The sequence below is a fragment of the Festucalex cinctus genome, chromosome 17 (genome assembly GCF_051991245.1).
Source record: "Festucalex cinctus isolate MCC-2025b chromosome 17, RoL_Fcin_1.0, whole genome shotgun sequence".
Classification (NCBI taxonomy): Eukaryota; Metazoa; Chordata; class Actinopteri; order Syngnathiformes; family Syngnathidae; genus Festucalex; species Festucalex cinctus.
In genome coordinates, this window is record NC_135427.1 from 4,528,357 (window position 1) to 4,549,342 (window position 20,986).

The 20,986-nt window shown below is 40.2% G+C and overlaps 1 protein-coding gene and 1 long non-coding RNA gene across 6 annotated transcripts in view; one reads left to right on the forward strand and one right to left on the reverse strand.

Annotated features, from left to right (window-relative positions):
• sdk2b (sidekick cell adhesion molecule 2b) overlaps window positions 1–20,986 on the forward strand; it is a 200,477-nt gene that overhangs the window by 126,819 nt on the left and 52,672 nt on the right. For all 5 annotated transcript variants that reach the window (XM_077502505.1, XM_077502507.1, XM_077502506.1 and 2 more), the window contains exon 2: window positions 7,163–7,322. In XM_077502505.1, the coding sequence (XP_077358631.1) occupies window positions 7,163–7,322 (160 nt within the window). The remainder of the gene's footprint in view (window positions 1–7,162; window positions 7,323–20,986) is intronic.
• Window positions 9,644–13,253, reverse strand: LOC144005521 (uncharacterized). The gene is made up of 3 exons (XR_013279593.1): window positions 12,752–13,253; window positions 11,805–12,048; window positions 9,644–11,704 (listed from the first exon to the last, which is right to left on the reverse strand). It is a non-coding gene; the product is annotated as an uncharacterized LOC144005521 (long non-coding RNA).

The following is a 20,986-nucleotide window of genomic DNA, read 5'->3' on the forward strand; positions in this document are numbered from 1 at the left end:
ACATAGCATGAAACCAGCCGAAACCTGATGCTGGTTACATCAGTAAAAAACAGACGCTTGACCTCAACTGAACAGGTCATGTACTCAAACTTGACCCAGGCCTGAACCCAGACATGAGACAAGACCCCAAACAAACCTCCTGCATGACTCGAGTCATGACATCATGAAGTCAGGCCTGAAAAGACAGAAACCAAAGTCTGCCATGGTGCTTTGAAGTAGCCATAGTAGCCATTTTCTGGAGTCCTTTAAAGACAAACTTATTGAAGCAAAGTTTGGTTTTTTTTTCCTGTTGTTGTCTGTTACCAAATTTGAAACACTGCGGGAAATTGGGACTTTTAAAAATGCTTCATTGTTTTAGTGTCCTCATTGTCTTGCAGCTTGTAATGTGTGCGTGCGTTTGTGTAGCTTTCTGCAGTTGTCATTGTGGTGGTTTTATTGGAAGATTTGTTGTTGATCCAGCGCTCACGGGCTTCATTGTGTCCCACAATGCGTGAATTCAGAGGAAAAAAAGCGGCAGCTTATTATGTTCAATATGCTGCACTCGGCACTCCATCACTGAGGAGGTTTTTTACTTTTTTTTTTTTCTTTTTTTTTCCTCCTTTATGGGTCGTTTGGGAAATTAAATGAGCTTGAACACTGAATCATATAAGAGAAAGGGGGGGGGGGGGGGGGGAAGAAGACAATTACGGTGAAATGAATGGAGCATTGATTGGTTTACTTTGCTATACAATCACTTTTATTTTCTTTCACTTCTCGCTGTCTCATTTTATAGCATTGGCTGTTGGGCTCAGTGTGTTAATGTTTGCCTGTGTGTGCATGAAAAGGGTGAGAGTGTAGCATATCGTTACTAAAGGTTAGCTCGCAGATTTACGCATCGCTCTTCAGCCAGTTTTTTTTTTTTTTTTTTTTTTTCTTGAATGCTTTGAAGCACCCTGTGTACGGTTTACATTGATTTTAACTTATGTCCCCAACCAACCTCAGCAACAAAATCTAACTTGTAGCAACTCCATTTTATACATTTAGTTTCTACATGCACATGAACTAAAAATTACAACCCCATGCTAACAGATGGTATGCTAACGAATGTCAAGGCCGATTAAGGATTTTACTTTGCATTGTTCGTCTAATCCGACTCTATTTTTCAGTGAAAATTGATTGAAATCACAAGTAGTTTATATGCTAACATGTAACAAGTGTTGAGACAGATTCAAATGACACTTCTTTAATGCTAACACAGCGCAAGATAGCAGCATGAGTACAGAAAATAAACTTTTACATCCTGTTCTCTTCTGAGGTAGCCTAGTGTTTGAAAATGCTAGAAATGCTAATGCTAACATGCTAATATTTGGTGTGCCAAATCAGCGAAATTGCACATTTTGCTCTTTGGTGGGGGAAAAAAAAAAGAGAAGCTAACGTTTGTTGCACCTGCAGTGTGCAGAGATCGACTCTTCAAACTACATGAACTTCTAACTTGTGAGGTGAAAAGAGACAAGCAATGTTAGTGATGAGCTGCCAGGCTGCGAGCCTCCAGGGAAGAGCAGAAAACCTCGCTGGAGAAGAGCCCACAGCGTGTGTGTGTGGCGGGCTGGCATGTACATCATCAACTGGCCTCACTATGAGCGTCTCTGTGGGTCGAGCCAAAGATCAGCGAAAGCATGTAAACTTTAATGCTTACAGGCATCAGAAAACATTGCCCATCATGCTTTGCAACCTTACTCGCTGATTGCGGCTATTTTGCACCCACAAAGATGGCAAATATACATGAGGTAAAATTCTTACCGATTTCTTTGTGTTTACTATAATTAGATTGCTTTCTTGCTGTATGTTAGCATAATAGCTGCTTGCATGTTAGCATTTCAATATATTATTATTAAAAATAGTACCCGACTACAGTGCATAATATAAAATCCTCCCCAATCTGCCTGAGAGCTTTCTGTGCTCAGGTTGCTAGCTTGCTATTTGTTAGCATGCTAACCACTTGAATGTTAATGTTCGTATACTAAGTGTTAGCATGTTTCATCAATTATTTTTTGACCGAGTGGCTGACTACAGGGTCTGATGTAAGATGCTCATCAATCTGCCTGAGTGCTTTTTGCCAACTAGTGACATCGTGTGCGTGTTTGTGTAAGCGTTTTGTAGCATAAAACTTTCACTTTGTTAGCTTTTGTTGTTGATGTGTTCTGACTGGAGGCCAATCATTTCACATGGCAGCTTTCTGCCAGTTTGTCTTTATCATTTATGCATGACTTCAGATTTTTTTTTTCTTTCTTTCTTTCTATATTTTTGCCCTCACCTGTACTGAAGACAGCCTCGGGATGCATTTTCATTTTTTTTTTATTTACTTTTTTCCTTTTTATTTTTTCTTTAAGAAGAGCAAACACACATTAAACAGATGGCGAGGCAGACCGGGTGGGGTGTACTGAATTAATCACAACATTTTTAGCATTTATTTGCTGAGCGTGTCTTACGTGTCAGCCTTTTCAAACATCAAAATGTACCTTTCTCGGCTGTGTTAGCTTTTAACGCGTCAATGCGCACATGAACGGCGGCTTTCCAGCACTTCCCCAAAGGGGAACGATGGTCCTCTCGGGGCCCGTCGCTCCCGGACAGAGCATTCATTTTTCAGCTGCAGCCTAGGGGCGCCACCGCACACATTCTCGGCAACTGCTTAAAATGTTAGCATCCAAACAGTCGATTAGCAACCTCTGTACACAGGTGGCTTTTTTTTTTCTTCATGTTAGCGTATCAACTTCTCATACGTTAGGCCACATTTTTACAGCCAGTTTGGAGAAAAGTCGTACAAATAGACTCATTATTTTCCTAAATTAATTCTTGATGAATTCTCACCAGAGGGCAAACATTTGTACCTGCCGCTGTTCTCGTTAATGAGCTTTAATTGACTGAGGCCACACACGTACACAACGCTCACACAATTCCGCGCACACCGTTGCCCCCGGGAGTGTCCTCTGGCTCGAGCGACGCCCTATATGCAAATGAGCAGCCCCATTACACACTAATTGCTTGCTGCCACTGCATGGAAAGCTGGCGAACGGTTTGGCGTTGGACGTAGGCGTGTTGAGTCGCGGCAGGTCGAGGGTCTTTCTTTGGGGGCGGTCAGCTCACCTGACAGCTCGGGTGTCCTGATGGAACCTTCAAGTGTTGTGACTGTGACTACAGCCTAATGTGCATTAATTATACAGTCAGCGGCCTAAACCTGTTAATTATATGAGATGTGAGGCCAGCGTCACGTCAGTTGCCACAGCACCCGCCCCACATATGCTACGCCCGCTGCCATGTCCGCCTGATGCTCGTCTGCGGCCGCCGTGTCCTCAGGTGCCACATCTGCTTCCAAAACGCCCGCCACAACATGCACTACTTCCTCATCTGCTGCTCCAACATCACACGCCAAATCTACCCGCGTCACGTCTACTGCCATCTCGTCTGCCAGTGACACATCCGCTGCCTCCACTTCCACCGGCACATCCACAAATGCTACATCTTTTGCCACGATATCTGCCGCCATATCCACCCACGTCACGTCTGCCACCATCTCATCCACCAATGGGACAACCAACCACACAACTGCGTACACTTTGTGGGACTAAGCTCTCTACCTCCAGTAGAGCTCCGGGCTACCCGGCATTTTGCGGCACAACATGGTGCTCCATTGAAGTAATTATGGGACTGTTGCGAAGGCACTGCTTTAGAAGCAAAGCCATGTTGGACAAAACATTATATATACCCCAACCCAGGCTGTTGTCTGTAGGCTTTCCAAATGACGTGACCATATTGGCCGAAACATTAACTACACCCCAGATTCATGTCTGTTGCCCCCCAGAATGGGACGGCCATGTTGGACAAAACATTAGGTATCCCCCCCAGATTGTTGCCTATAGGCTTCCCCAATTGGGCGGCCATATTTGCCAAAACATTAGGTACACCACAGGTTCGTGTCTGTCGGTTTCCCCAAATGGATGGCGAAATTGGCCAAAACATTAGGTACACCCCAGATTCTTGACTGGATAAAACATTGGGTCCACCCCGGATTCATGTCTGTAGGCTTCTGCAATGGGACAGCCATGTTGGACAAAATATTAGGTACCCCCCGGATTGTTGTCTGTCGGCTTCCCCAATTGGGCGGCCATATTTGCCAAAACATTAGATACACCCCAGGTTCTTGTCTGTAGATGTTTTAAATGGGGCAGCCAAAACTTTATGTACACCCCAGATTCTTGTCTATTGGAGTCTCCAATGAAGTGGCTATACTGGTCAAAGCTTTAGGCACACCCCAGATTCTTGACGGTAGGCCTCCCTCCCTAATGGGACGGCCATGTTGGACAAACCATTAGGTTCACCTCAAATTCTTGTCTGTAGATGTCTTCAATGGGGCAGCCATATTGGCCACAACAATAGGTACACCCCAGATTCTTGTCTGTAGGCATCCCATGTGGCTTTCCAACTTGCAAGTCAGCAGTCCTATTCAAAATTGCCGCAGGAATTTTCTAGTTCTATTTTGTACTTGTCTATTTGTAAAGACTCTGCAATATAGCAGGGAGACGAAAAACGATCCCCAATATAGCTTCATCCAGCTGTATCCAAAAAAAATACCGTTGGTCACAATACAGGGTAAATTCCTCCCCTCTAGTATACAGTACTTTAGGCATCCATATACGATGCTACAGTCATCTCTTAAGTAGTATTCCTTACGGTGTATATCTTGTAATGGACTTCCTAATGAGCGCGACCAGTGCAGATAGTCATCAATGATCAATGACGTCGTTGGCCTCTTGACTTCCTCGCAGCCTGGCGGGCGTCTGTTGGAAGGTGACGTCTTCCCTCGTGTCCCTGCACTCGCTCTCTTGCATTTTTTTTTTCTCCTTTTCCCCGTATCGTTATAAATATGTATCCACTCGCCACAAGTCAGACCTGAAGTGAAGTGTCAGCTGGTGAATATGCATGACAGTTATGAATATTTATTGTTGACTTATTGAGATGTGTCATGCACTCTTGAAGGGCAACATATGCCTTCACTTCCTCTGTGCTTCGGTGTTTATCTTAGGCACTTTTGTCTCAAAATTGCATATATTATAAACCTGTTTGCAACTTAAGGGTTTCATGGTCACGAATTCAAACCGTGTAAATTTGTAAAGGGAATTGACCAGAACAGGCTGCTACATGCATTCAGATAATATTTCCTGGTGGAGGTGTATGGGGCTCATTATTCAGGTCAACGTTGTGATCTTTTCGAAGCAGCAATTGTATGTTTGGGGATCATAAAGTAGCTCATGTTTAGTGTTGGTCAGAAATCCCTGCATAGTGGATTACGTGTGTATGCGCAATGCAATTAATTATCCCCATTGTTTTAATAGAAATCATTTTATTCATTAAATCTTTTGAGCTAACGGCATGATAACTTGATCATTAATGGTAAAGAATATTTTCTTTTTAAAAAAGTAAGAACTATATACATTTAAAATGTATTTAAATCTATTTTTGAAGTAAGAAATAAATGCTAAAAATGAAAACGATTTTGTATATTTAATTTTTTTAATGACAAATATATAAAGACCAACTAAAAGAAAACCATGTGTAGACACAAACAAGCATTCACTTTATGATGAATTATTCAGTGTGAAAAAAGTGTTTATAAAGATCTATTATGTGAGCTCTTTCGTACTGTTGACTGTACATCATCACAATAATAAGCCATAATACACAGCCTTGCCTCGCCACACTGCGACAGTAATAAATACACTTCTCACTTTGACATATTGATTTTAAATTGGAGTAAAATTATGTAAGTGATTGCTCTCTCTCGCTTACATTCTCTTTACTGTTACTTCATTTTTTCCAGCTCGCTCACGGCGCGCCGTCTTGGCTTCTAACTTCCCCCCCACCCCCCACCCCATCCTCCCACTCTGAGCTTGTCACACCGAAGTGCCGGAGCAAAATATAAGCACAATAGATCATCCTGACAGTTTAATTTCGCCGCTTGATTATCAGTCAATTTGATAATTATATCATGCAGCCATCCAATTAATGGCTTCTATATTTACAATGATCATCAAGTGAGCTCTCTGTGGCGTTGGCGTCGTTCATCAGTGCGGAGATATGAGCATCTCCGGGGAGCTTGACAGTGCGGGCGCCTCCTTGATTGAGATGTGGGGGGAAAAAAATAATAATTTAAAATTAAAAAGTGCGCTGCTTCCGCTCCGATCTTGGGCACTGACCAACATATTTCGTGACTCACTCCTTCCTCTCCACGGCAGAGTGGACTCATCGCAAGCAAGATGACTTTTCTTGGGGATCAGCTGGATCTAGTCGGGACACTCACATCTCGCTTCCCATCTGGAGCGTGTTTACATGGCCGCCGTAATCAGCCGACGCGCCAGTTTTTTGTATCGCCTCCAACATTGCAAGTCGCTTGAGCTGAGATTCCGTACTGCAGCCTTTACAAAGAGAAATATTGCAGTTGGATAGTCAAAGCTCAATCTTTATTCACCTACATGACAATTTAACATCACCTAGAGCTAATAAATCCACAATGAGAAGAAGGTTGACTTCATAATTTCATGTCGCCACTAAGTAACACAGTGACGTTTATGGAAGATGTATGGATCTCCTCAGGATGGGATTCTCTCTTCATACCGCCTATCTATGTAAACGGGAAGATTTAATGCCATGAAACATGAATATCTTAAATATATTATTTGTAAGGCAAGCCACAAAGTAACTTAATATGCTTCACATAATTAACATTTAAATGCATTTTCAAACAAAACAGGCATTTAAAAGCAAAGTAAATAAGTACGTAAAAATTAGCTTTCTAGAATTACTAAAATAATGTACAGTGAAATTGATTTTAAGAATGTTTTTATTCAAAAGAATTGCAGCATAGCAGCTATATGCTGCTTCACCATGTTTGCTTTGAACTCTTTTTAGGGAGTGCAGCACCAATAATTGTCGTCTTTTTAGTAAACGGAGCCGTCTGACAAGCACAACAGTAATAGTGTGAATTACTCTGCTCCAAAAAGCACGTTTCCGATTGCTTTGACTTCATCTGACGAGCCCGTGTTCGGAATTCATATTTGCACATCCTTTCAAAATGAGCAGTCATGCTGGATTCCGTGTCAATTGGACTTGCCTTTCTTCTCCATGGCAGACGACGTGCCGCCGTACTTCAAGACGGAGCCGGTGCGCAGTCAGCTGCATTTGGAGCGCAACCGGCTGGTGCTGACCTGCATGGCCGAGGGCAGCTGGCCTCTGGAGTTCAAGTGGATCCACAACAGCACCGAGCTGACCCGCTTCTCTCTGGAGTACAGGTGAGCAATCAAGATGTGATTGGTTACTGGTTCATTTAAAAAAGGACTAGGTGCATTAACTCATTCACTCCCAGCCATTTTCTCAGACGCAATCCCGTTCGCTCCCGACTGTTTTACTGGATTTTGACTGATTTTGCAAGGCCCACTGAATATTGTGTTCTATTGTTATAAAAGCATGGAACCTATCAAAAGAAAGATTAAAAAAAAAAAAAAAGTATGTTTCTATCTGTTTCCGTTTTGCAGCAATTAGCATTAGAATAGAGCTAAGTTTCATCAGTTTTCACAAATCTATTTAAAATTGTAAGTAATTTAGCTTTTTTTCGACATTGCCCCTGTTGATCTCCTTTGCTCTGCTGCCACCTGCTGGCCGTTTGTGTAATAACTACCATTTCTGCAACCGTTCTTTGCAGTTGAGAGGCTGCATCAAAGCCTTCTGTATGCTCTAGCATAAAAAACAAAAAAACGTATAAATACGTCTTTGGGACACGTAAAACGTAAAAAAAAAACGTATTTACACTGTATTGGGAGCAAATTAGTTAAATATCTCGTAGATCTGTGGCGGCTACTTCCATTTCGCAACATCAATTTGGTTGGCATGTCTATCATGAGTAGACCCCTGCCAATTTATGATAAATTGGCTACATTATCAATGCGTAACTGTACTTCCACCTCTTGTTTGGAGAAATGCAAGGTTGTTTGCCTTTGGCAGGCTTGTATGTTGAACAGTGGATAAGCGCTTCCGTCACGTCCAGCTGGTTCGTCTCTCATCTGCTGTGAATACGTGTGTGCGGGAATAATTCATGATGTGACCAATGCGTGCAACGGCATGTTATGAAGAAATGTAATTGTTTTAAAAGCTGTGAAGACGTGGGAGGATGGGTGGTGGGGATCAAGTGGACATATTTTAAAAATGGGACACACAGATATGGGCCATCTCTTTTGGGGTCTAGGTAATTTCCTGCGCCATTTTAGCGCCTCTGCCCACACCAACTTATATATTTCCACTATTTCAAAATCCCTCTATAGATATTATAGAGTAGGGAATGAGTAAATGATCATGAAGACATCCTCTGTGTTATTTGGGGCAGTTTTAATTACACTGGTTCATATTTACTATGCAATGAAAGGATGTAATTATGTTGCCACAACCAGAAACTATTGTCCCATAAGAAGTTTGGATAATTCTACACCATTTTTACATTCCACATAAAAAGATTTTTAGACAAAAAGTTGCTTTTATACAAAATGTTTCTCAGTTCATGATGCACCCCAGCATGGCAACACTGTTGTGGTCCATGAAGATCGACCACAAACTGCAGTTTTTCACTCAAATTAACTGTTGTTGGTAATTTTGTCCACTGGATGGCGCACTGACAACCCCCTTAAAGCAGTTGTTTCCAAACTACGGCCCGGGGGCCATTTGCGGCCCGTCGTCCATCTTTCAGTGGCCCGCGACATGAATGAAAAAATGCTAAAAATGCCATTTGACTTAGTTCAAATAAAATAAACAAAAAAACGTTTGGAGATGGTCAAAGTAAGAAGGGAGGGTATCGAAAAACAGGTGCCATTAAAGGTTATTTTAATTAACTAAAACTAATGAAAAAAATACAATTAAAATTAAAAAAACAATATTCTTACCGAAATAAAATAAAAACGCAAATGCTTTTTATAAAACGAAAACTAACTGAAACTACATTTTTTGTTTACAAAACTAACCAAAACTAACTATAATTATAGCAAAAATGTCCTTCGTTTTAGTCTTTGGTAATTAATTTAAAGCATGAGCCTTTGGGGATGATTTTAAATGTGATTTTTAGTACAATAACCAAAATAATGACATGTTTGAAAGTATGTCACACAGAAGTGACGTCATCTAGCAGCAGCCAATAGAAAAGCACCTTCAGATGACGTTGCGCCCATGGTGTTTTTTAAATATTGCGCACAAGTAATACACATTTAAAAATGAAAACGCCTACATATTCAGAAACGGCGCCAGCTACACTGCAACCATACTTTGCAATCTAAAGCCAAATGACTTATTCTCTTTGACGATGCAATGTATCAAAAATCATCAAACATCATCTTTCTTTTGATTTCCTGGAAAGTGATGGTTTTGGTGATGCAATTCCACCCAACTCCAGTGACACACTTCGGCGATATATGATGCTAAATTGTGAAACATTGACATTTTGGTCAATGCATGTGGGCGTCAGCCATTCTAGGGTCATTTGAGCATGTTGGCAAAATTTGATGATTTTAGTGCACGTTTGACCCAAGATAATGTCATTTTTTCCACTGCTATATATTTCAATGAAGCTTAAAGCCCCAGTGTGTAGCTCACGACCGCCATCTATCGGTCAAACAAGATAATGCAATGATTTTAAGCACACGAACTACGGCGTCCCAGAGAGACCCTACTTCAACAGCCTACCACCAATTTCACCGGAACAGAACGCAAACAACTTCTGGTATTCCCTCGAGTGATGACGTAAGTGAATTGCATTTGTTAGACATACTGTACAGATCCCTAATAATTGTGATTTAGTCATTTAATTTCAGAATTAATATTTTTGTCGGCATTGTTTGGAAATACTGTACGTCAGCTAATGATAATGGCTATCTATGTTCATATTTGTTAGTGTAACTAAACCATGCAACAGAGAACACACAGTTATGTTATACGTTTTATAGACATGTGGACCATCTCAAAGGGGGCGAGAGAGACGACGAGGAAGAGAACGCGGTGCCTCGTAACGTACAATTATGTCATCATGGAAAAATAATTCCATTCGAGCATGCATGTGAATGGCTCAAAACATACCTTTGCTTGGAATATGTGGTATTTAGATTACATAGTTTGCTGATATGTTTAGTATATCGTGCAAAAATAATGGTGTTAACTGAACTACACAGATGCAACTCAGACTCGTAATTCCCCCCGTGTCTTGTTGCTACTAACCACTCAGAAAAGTGCTGCTTACAAAAACATTTGAAACCCTTTACTCAGATATCGATTTGTCACCATGTTGAACAATTTTACCTAATAAATATCACTAAGCAACTTAATTAGTTTTGATTGAAGATACAACAGCTTCCTTGTACTTCGATGTGCAGGAATTTACATGGCTTTCACAAATAGTCTTGCTCATGTAATAATGTACTTCATTGGCTCAGTGACTTTCAGTTCATTGTTTGGTACCTCATCTGACATACAATTGTTACCTTCTTGCAGAGACTCGTACAGGAAATGACCATGGAGGAACATGAAGATATCCAAGTCCAGCTGATAGACTGACACCAAGAAATACTTTTTGACACATCAGCACCACCATGATTTCCTGTACCTGGATCCCACATCAGCACCACCATGATTTCCTGTACCTGGATCCCACATCAGCACCACCATGATTTCCTGTACCTGGATCCCAGACTGCAGCACCTTGGTGGACTTGTAGCAAATAAGTGACACTTTCCCAGATCCTTGAGGACAATACAAAGGTTTTTTACCTGGCATATAATTAGTCCATGTCTGACACTTGTTGTTGTAGTTTGTATAACTTGTATATTGTTGTTGTGTGTTAATTTGTACATTTTGAATAACTAAAAAAATACTATTTCCTTTGGCGTCAACATGCAGTGTTCATTCGACACCTAACCTAACACTATTTTACATGACCAGAAATGTAAAACATCAAAAGCCTGGAGAATTATTATAAATGCTTGCAATGACAAGGAATTCTTCATTGGCCAATGAATGTAAGGTACAGTACATGAAAATGAATGAATAAAATAAAGTAAAATAAAAGTCTACATGAAATGAACATATTAACTAAAAAAAAAAAAAAATGCTGTTAGAATATAATGAGCTACATGAATTGCAGTTGTTCCAGAATTTTACCAATACGCTGTGCATTTCAAAATATGGAAAATAGACATACAGGTTTGGGCCAAAAGTAGTGTTACAGAGCAGGTATGTGTTGTACACAGCTAAAATATCTGATTAACTCAATACCATGATGGTTTTTTTTGTGTGTGTGTGTGTGTGTGTGTGCTGACATTGCCCCCCATTAACATTGCAACATTCCTCAAACTCTCCCGAACACAGTATGATCTGTAACACTACTTTTCGCCTACTCTATGATGTTATTGGGGCAAAATTAAGGAAGGCTTGTCCATTGATTGTGTGAACAGACTGCAGTAAAAATGAAGTCACTTCAATGTTTGCTGGTTTTATTAAGTTTGACATGCTCCTTGACTGCACAAGTACATGTTATGGAGTGAGGGCATGTTCCCACCAACGATGATATCATATTCTTCAAAGGCTTGCTGAGGAAAGTGAGGGAGGAGTCACTCCATGGCTTCAGACACCTGGTCAGCAGGTCCTGTGTAAAACAAGTGGTGCTTGTACATGTGACCATTCCGTATTGCTTCACACAAAAAGTTCATGTAGTGTGCAATGCCGTCCATATGTAAATGACATACCAAGACGTCGGCTGACTTCAGTTTGTTGCAGCTCAGATATGGTAGGTGGAGATACTGGTGGTACAACACCGAAGCCTTCTGGGGTCCTCCATTCAAGTGTCCTCATTCGGGGCATTCCAATATGGCTGCTGACTCTCCCCTTGATATTTTTTTTTCTTGCAGGTCGGTGATGTATTTAAACGGTGCATGAATGCTTGTATACATCAGAATATGGTTCTGGAACCCCTCAAGTTTGGCTGTTGATCTAGTGTGACACAAACAAAAACACAATTATAAAATAAAATAGAATAATTGATGATACTACTATATGTCACCAACTTTCCAACAAAGCCCCCAAAATAGAGGTAAGATCTTTAGTTTTTGGGCCCAAAACATTGTATTAGCTAGATAAAAGTAACTTGACTGCATACTGCATAGAATATGCAAAGGCTGCTTGCTTGTCGAATTTCCGTGGAAAACGTGGCAGCCTGTAAATTCTTGTGCACCCAATTACACAATGGACCAGTACACACTTGAGTGAGAGAGTTCAGACTCTAGCAGTGCTTACGGTACAGCCAGCATTTAAGTCCAGAAAGTTATTCCCTGCCGAAAATTAATTTCGAGAACCCTATTTTCACCAACCACAACGAAAATAATTTTCAACTCCTCCACTAATACAGTATGCTTTAGATTCTCTATTGAAGTTATGGGCAAATATACCTCCGAAATCACAGTTACATTACATTACACAATAACTTGCGCATTTACTCTAAATATAACGTGCCAGCGGGAATCTTTTTTTTTTTTCAAAGCAAGTAGCTACATAACGAAATCGTTCGAGTGGTGCGGAGTTGCTAATCAACAGATACAGTGATCGTAAAACAAAGGTACGAACATCGTATTAATTAGTACGGAGTATACTTTTTCTCTCGCTCTCAAAACGTAAACACAAATGTACTCTTACTTACCGGTCAAGTAGAAAGCAGTCGAAGGCACCGGCACGTCCCAAACCTAGTCTGTTCCTCATTTCTCTCCATCTGGCAAATGCGGCTACAATATAAACTCTTGTTTTGTCGCGCTGAAATAAAATAAATTCCCAAAGTAAGTGTGATGCTTGATAATGCTCTCTTCGGGGACCGGAAACTCTTCTTCTTCGTGGACATGCGGTCGCCATACAAACCGGAAGTGCGTTCCAAAAACGCGTTAAGAAATGGAGCGCTGAAATTTGTCTTTGACGGCACCCGTAGCAGAAAGATGGCGGCGAAACATGGCAGACACTAGCAGGCGAGGCGCGGACATGTAAGATAATTTGCGATTTCTAGACTAACCGTTATATTTTAAAAAAGTACGTTTATGCGATACAACATATCTTTTTACATACTACTAACACAAACAATTGTTTTTTTTTTCCGAATGATTTATTATTTCACCACTAGATGCCACTGTATAATACTGAGTGTACCTTTAAAAATGTTATTAATCATCTCATTATAGTCTGTTAAGTATATTGTACACTCTACAATAAGAGCTATTTTGTGCTTGTGCTGTTCCTCTTGTGCTGCTGTGCTTTGCCCTCGTGACCATTCTTCTCACACAGCATCCCAAATGTGTGTGTCTTTTCTTGTGTGTGTTTATGCACGAGGTGGTTGGGTTGCCAGATAAAGTGTCTTTAACGGTAACTGGAAGATTGTTATCGTGCAGCCAACACGGCCTTATCTCACTAAGCTATGTGTGTGTGTATACGCTGCCTGTTTGTGTTTGTGTGTTTGTGCAGCACACATACACACACAGTGCTGATCATACAGTATATGTGAAGGAGGAAAAAAAAAAAAAAAAAAGACGGATTCCAGCCTGGGCGAGTTGATGATGTCTTGCAGATCTCCAGAGGACGATAAGAGCAGAGTGACACGCGAGTGTGAGAAGAAGTGGTCAGAGTGTACTGGAGAGGCTAGCGCACGACGCATCTTGTGAGGATGAGTCACACAGCAGCATGTCCACAAGGAGAAACCGAGAATAATGTAGTGAAGCAGCATGTGGCACTTTGTTTGTTCCCTTCCAAGTGGCTGTAAGCAAATTGTTTGCGTGCGATCTCACAGAAGCGGATGTTTAGAATAAACGTGACGGCAGCTGCTTATGAAGGTCGAAAGGTTATTCTCAGTTGCTCTGTTCCAAGTGAACAATTGTTTGTTTGTGATCACATGGAGGCGCGTGTTTAATGTAACTGGGACAGCAGCTGAGGTGATCGTCAGATGACCTTGCGTACTTCTTTCTTGAGCATATGCAGGTGTGAAGGCTGCTACAGTGTGTTGGCTGATTCGTGTGCTCAAATAGTAATATTTTTTGGATTTGGTGAAGCAGCATGCGGCTCACTTTTGTGGAGGACTAAAACTGCCAAAATTAAAAATGAATGAATGAATGAATGTAAATATAAAAAAAAATTCAATTAAAAAAAATTAAATACAAAAAATAAATATAAATGGAAATAAAAACAACAATTTAATATATCCATAAATAAATTAATAAATAAATAAAGGTAAAAATAAATATTAAATAAAATAAACGGGATTCAAACCATTGAAAGGCAGTTTGCAACAGCGGAGTCTACTGCAAGACGCACTTAGGACCGCCCCCTCATTTGAATAAAATCTCATGCTGACAGAGCGCCTGCAGCATGAAAATTATTTAAAAATATTTATTGATTGACATTTTTATTTTATTTTTTTTATTTGTGATTTTTTAATCTAGTTTTTTTTTTGTATGTATTTTTACATATATGTATATTAGGGCTGCACGATATTGGAAAAAGCGTAATTAACTGTAATTACCCTAGATGATGAAAAATTCAAATGAAAATTATTGCATGTCTTTGCGATATGCATATTGCATGGGCCAGTATCACGATATCGATATTGTTTTCGATATATTGCCCAGTCCTAATGTATATATATTTTTACTTACATATATATTTTTGAGGTAGTCCATGTATTATATATAATTTTAAAGAGAATTAAATGCAGAATCGTTATTTATTTTTGTATTTAATTTTTGAATTATACTTTTGATATCTGTTTTTATTTTAACATTTATTAATACATTTATTTATTTTTAATTTTGGCATTGTTGGCAGTCAAAATGCCTTATATACTGCACTCCGTGTGTTATCCCTATGCAATGTCTAGCAAGAAATACACTAAAAACACAACTTTTGATTTTCCTCAGCGTTATTGTAGTACCAACCTTTATGAATGAGATTAGATTGCCTCAAGTTCCGGCCAACGAGCGCTCACATCAGTAGTCAGGTATCGCAACAGGAACCGAGTGTGATCTATCACTCAGTATTGTCGGTAGTGCACTTGTTATGCAGCAGATGAAAGTTGGCTGATAGAACTTTTTCCTTTTTTTTTTTTTTTTTTCATTTTTTGGGCACCATCCTTGCTGACAGCATTTCCTTTGATCCATATTTCAAACTGCTACGTTCCAAATTCATGCAACGGCAGCCTTTTTAAGTACGGGGGGAGAGCAATTTTTTATTTATTTTTTTTTTAAAAAGAGTATTTGAGTGATGCTGTCCACGAGTGCTGAGAGCTGCTTTAAATACTGACAGCATGTGACGTGACCTTGTATCCTAGTCCGTCAGCTAATCAATAGCACCAGGTAGCAACTCAATGTAGAAGGTGGGACGAAATTGTTTTGGTCAGAATTTTGCACTATTGTTATGCAAAACTCAACTGATTTATTTTATTTTTTTCACAATTGTTACTTGAAATTGTCACTTGGAGCTAATCACAAGGTCTTCCAACGACAACAGCAGTTACATTTATGCTAAACATAATTTTCATTGAGATTACAAACATCCAAATGCTACTTGATACCTAGCGCACCAAAATAACCTCGGTGACGAGCCACATGCTTTTTCTCATTATAATCTGAACACATGTAGCACAATGACAAAGTCGGCATAAGGTGGTGGAATGTCGCCGAATCTCATCAATGCCGCGGCAAAATTAAATTGCGTGACATTGAAGACATGACAGCTCCTCAGTCTTGGCTTTTTATCGGGACGACGTCCCTTCCCGCCACCGCCGTCTACTTTTTGAAACGTGTAAATTAGTTCTGGCCGGCAGTACAATCGCAACAAAAAGGGGAAGCTTCGCTTTTTTTTTTTTTTTTTCCCCCCTGCGCCAATCGAGTGGGAACAAGCGTGACAATGCGACTGACACTTTGACCGTGCTCGTAATAGAGAGTCGCTTGCCGTTTGATTGATCCGCGCTGAATAAATCAAACTCGCGGAAGATAGATTTGTCACCAACGTATCACCAAGAAGCCGTCTCCTCACACGCAAATTCACCTGACATCCGTTGCGAATAATTTGCAGATGTTGTAATTTCATGGCTGCTCTGAGTAAATTGAAGCAAGCATAAATATAATATACATGTATGCAATTACCCGAGTAGAGGAAGGAGATAGCTTGGAGCGTTAACGGCAGTTGACGGACAAAAATGAGGTCTTTTGCAAAAGATTGGGTTGAGAAAGAACTCAATTTACATTAGTCTCAAGATGGTCAATTTACACCCTAGTTTGTGACTATTTTGTGCTTAAGACAAATCTGTTTCCTTTCTTGTATCAGTTAGCATTAGAATGTAGCTATGTTTCATCATTAAAGAAAAAAGAAAAAAAAAAGTTTCATCATTAAGTCACATTCCTGGTGAAAACACTGTCAAAATAGCTTGTTGCAACATGGCCCTGGTTTATCTCTTATACTCTGTTGCCACCTGCTGGCCGTTTTTGTCATAATTACCATTGCTTCAACCGTTCTCTGCAGTTCAGAGGCTGCATCAAAGCCTTCTCTGCGCTCTATCATAAAAAAAAAAATGTATAAATACGTCTTTGGGACCAAAACATTTCAAATAGAACGTATTACTACGTCTTTGGGAGCAAATGAGTTAATGATGAGAGGTTCCTCGCCATCGCTTGTGTGGCGACGTTTCCACAATTTATATTTGCTGACTTTCAAGATCCTCAGAGACACCATGTTCTTGATATCTTCCCTCTGCATGCGGTGTATGATTAATGATTCCAAAGTTCACCAGATTCATGACAATATTTTGCTGGCTTTGAAAATGATCAAAGGCACCACGAATAAGAAGTCTTGGTGCAAATCCCAAAAGAGTGCAGATGCCTTGTGATATAAAGTATGTTGTGGCAAATGGGATGCTCTCACTTCCTGAAAGCAATCCATTAGGGTCGCCTGACCAAAGAGATGCTGGCTGGTGTAAGACCCCCCACCCCCTTGCGAGACCACCCCCGTAACCCCGTCGCCGCCATCAAGTGATGATTCAAGCGCACAAACATGTGAGTGGGGCAAGTTTTTGCCCGCTACTAATTGGATGTTGCTGGCCGCTCCTTGCCCTCCTCATAGTGAGGCCACCGCTCATCTCATTTAACGAGCCACAATAACAACACAATCAATGTCAGTGCAGTGGGAAAAAAAATAAATAAAAAATACATGGACTTTTTCAAATAAGATACTTTTACACAGAGATGTGCTTTTTTTTTTATATATTTAGAGACAAGGAAAAAAAAGACAATTTTTAATGAAATGAACATTCATGTGCTTATTCAACGAAACTACATTTGTACTTTTTGATTATAAGAAGTTATCATTAAATGAAAAAAAACTTAATTTATGGTTTGTTATGGTGTTTCAACTATGATATAAAACTTTAATTTGTATTAAAATTGAACAAGTTTTTGAAACAGTTTTTAGGAATGATTATTGTTTGTGTCCGGCGGCACGGTAGTCGAGTGGTTAGCACGTCCGCTTCCCAGTTCTGAGGTCTCCGGTTCGAGTCCAGGCTCGGACCTTCCTGGGTGGAGTTTGCATGTTCTCCCCGTGCCCGCGTGGGTCTTCTCCGGGTACTCCGGTCTCCTCCCACATTCCAAAGACATGCATGGCAGGTTAATTGGGCGCTCCGAATTGTCCCTAGGTGTGCTTGTGAGTGTGGATGGTTGTTCGTCTCTGTGTGCCCTGCGATTGGCTGGCAACCAGTCCAGGGTGTCCCCCGCCTACTGCCCAGAGCCAGCTGAGATAGGCGCCAGCAGCCCCCGCGACCCTTGTGAGGAATAAGCGGTCAAAGAAAATGGATGGATGGATGGATATTGTTTGTGTTGGAAGCCATATGCCTCACGTCATATTGTGCTGAAGTTTGGGGCAATGTATATAAAACAAACACCCAATGATTAAATTCCAGAAAAATTTATGGAAAGATTGACTACAGGCAATCAACTAATCAATTATTTATATGGTCTGGAATTTTAAAACTTATGGATATTATTTTATGGGGTTTATTTATTTAAGTTTCAAACGTGAAGTGAGGATCAACATAAAATATAGATATTTCATTTTTTGGTGTAAATTTGTGGAATGGACTTGATGTGTTAAAGCTGTGTACTTAAAAAAAAATTAAAAAAAATCACGCCAATTGTGCCACTGATAAAATGTAAAACACTTAAGAATTATACTATGTCGTATTTATTGATTTGGTTATGTTGTCATTTTTTAGGTGATTGATGGGACTCTATAGGATAAGCCTATTCCTTTTTCGGTTATTAATTGATGCGTTTTGTTTCTGTGTAATGCATGGAACCGAAATAAACCTTCCATTCAAAAAAATACTTTTGAGTCCATGAAAATTGAGTTGCTCGGCGTAAAATGGCATTAATTCCCAAAATGATGAATAGTGCGTTTTTCTGAAACCACCAGAATTAAAGCTGCCGTTTCGCCTCAGTTTGCAACACACAATAACACGGGGGCGACCGACACTTTTATGGGTTAAATGAAATTGTCAAGTCAAACTTTTGCTGTTGTCTATATTAGTTGTAAAGAAAATCAGTCATATGTAAAAATTGGTTTAATTAATGGACATGTATGGACGCTTGTGATCAATATGCAGCTCAATGTTTCATATAAATGGCGATTGATTCGATTCATGAATACAAATAAAAGGAAATTATAACAAAATGCTATCAATTGCTGACCACAAACATATTTGGAACACCAATACATTCGTTACTTCACATCACATATGGAAAATGCTTTTGACATCACATAGCTCCTGACACCACATAGCTTAAGACCAGTTGATACTAGATGCCGGTTACATCAGTTCAAAACACAACTGTACATACATCATACTTGTACAAAATGGTTCACCATCTGTTAGCAAATTGTTTACCATTAACTGTGCTAAAAAAAAAAACCTTTGCTAATTAGCACCATGCTGCTTCACCTTATTATCTGAATACATGCAGCAGCCTGTTTCTGGTGTATTCCCACGACAGCAAGGTACATGTAGACGCACCCTTTATAATGACGGTCAATTCAGTTGCAGTCTCTTGAGCAGCATTTCCTAAATTGTCTTCCTCCGTCATCTTTTCATCACTTCCACACTTCTGTCCTTCGCACATCCCCCCCATCATATCTCCTGAGTGGGGACTAATTAGCGGATGTGACGGAGTGTGCGGAGCGCCGGAACATCGATCAATCTCTGTCTCGCGCCGTCATCTCCCGCTGACTGGACCCGATCACCTGCACTTCCCCTCCATCTTCCCTTGCCGCCTCCTACCTTCCCTCCCGCCGATCCTGCCACCTGCCGCCGCTCACCAAAGGTTAATTGTATTCATTATGAGGGAAGTGAGAAAAAGCTTCTGAAGTCACCCTTGAAGGGAGGAAGTGGCGCCTGGCCTTGGCGAGGCTAAACCAGGGTTGTTATAGTTTTAGAATTTTCATTTTTAGTTAGTTTTGATTTCATTTTGAGGTTTTGTTTTGTTTTTTTTTGTTACTTTGAATTAGTTTTCAAGGTGGTTCTGTCAGTTTTTATTAGTTTATTTAAAAAATGCTTACTTTTTTTTTTTTGTTAGTTTTAGTATTAGTTTTTTTAATGTTTATTACAGGTGCACAATATTTAATAAACGCCAAGGTAAAATGAAGAAAGTAACACATTTCTTTCCTAGTTAAATGGAAAAAGCAGGCGAGCCGAGCCATTGGAGCCAAAAGTCAAGCATGCAAATTTGACGCCAAGGGGCGACGTCATCTGAAAGGTGCTTTTCTATTGGCTGCTGCTAGATGACGTCACTTCTATGTGACACACTTTCAAACGTCCTTGTTCCGGTTGATATCGAGAAAAAAATCACATTTAAAATCATCCCCGAAGGCTCATGTATTACACCAATTACCAAAGACTAAAACGGACGACATTTTCGCTGTAATTATAGTTTTAGTTTTGTAAACATAAAATGTACTTTTAGTTTTTCTTTTTTCTTTTTTTTTAAGCATTTTCTCTTATTTTATTTCATTAACAAAATTGTTTTTTGAATTTTAATTTACTTTTTTCGTTAGTTTTTATGAGCTAAAATAACTCTGGGTTTTAAACTCCATGTGTGTTTGATTTCCAAGCATTTTCGCAGCCCAAAATGAACCTCAAATGCTTTCTTCGTCTTTATGGGCTTGGTGTCTTGAAACTCGATGAAATCCACCAAAACGTCACTTTTTAGACCTGGTTTTACCGAGTCTAAAATCGAATCTACTTTTTGTCTCCAAATTGTCAGATGTGCTATATAATACCTTTGACTTGCCAAAGCATGACAAAAAGGACACACCTGTTGTTACGCTGAGTGGCGGGTTATTCTACGATGTCCATCAGGTGCTCTTGTTGGTACACAAAGTTTCCTGCCTGTCGCGTAACTTTTAATTTCTCCTTTTAATACAAAAGAATCACTTTGCGCCATCTTCATCGTCCACACGTCCTGCTGTCATCATCATCACCACGTTTGAAGGTGGGGAAGATGGCGAGCACAGCACGCGGCGGCAACTTTTTCACCTCCCGCAACAACTTTTGTTTTTTTTTCCCTCCTCGACAAAACGCGTTGCGCTAGGCTGACTCCCAATTAAAACGCGAACGAAGACTCGCTCGCTGATAATTCGACTGCAGACTGTTTGCGTGACCCCCATACCAGCGTGGCTTTTATCCGACCCGAGCCACACTCCATTAACAATTTACAAGGTTTTGACGCTTGCCTCCCTCCAATTAACAGCTTAAATGAAAGAAATTCTGCAACCTCTACGCGGCTGAGCTCCTCTCCCGGCGGCGGCGCATTTGGGTGTATTAGACTTGTAAGAAAGCCAAAGACGACATTGATTACCG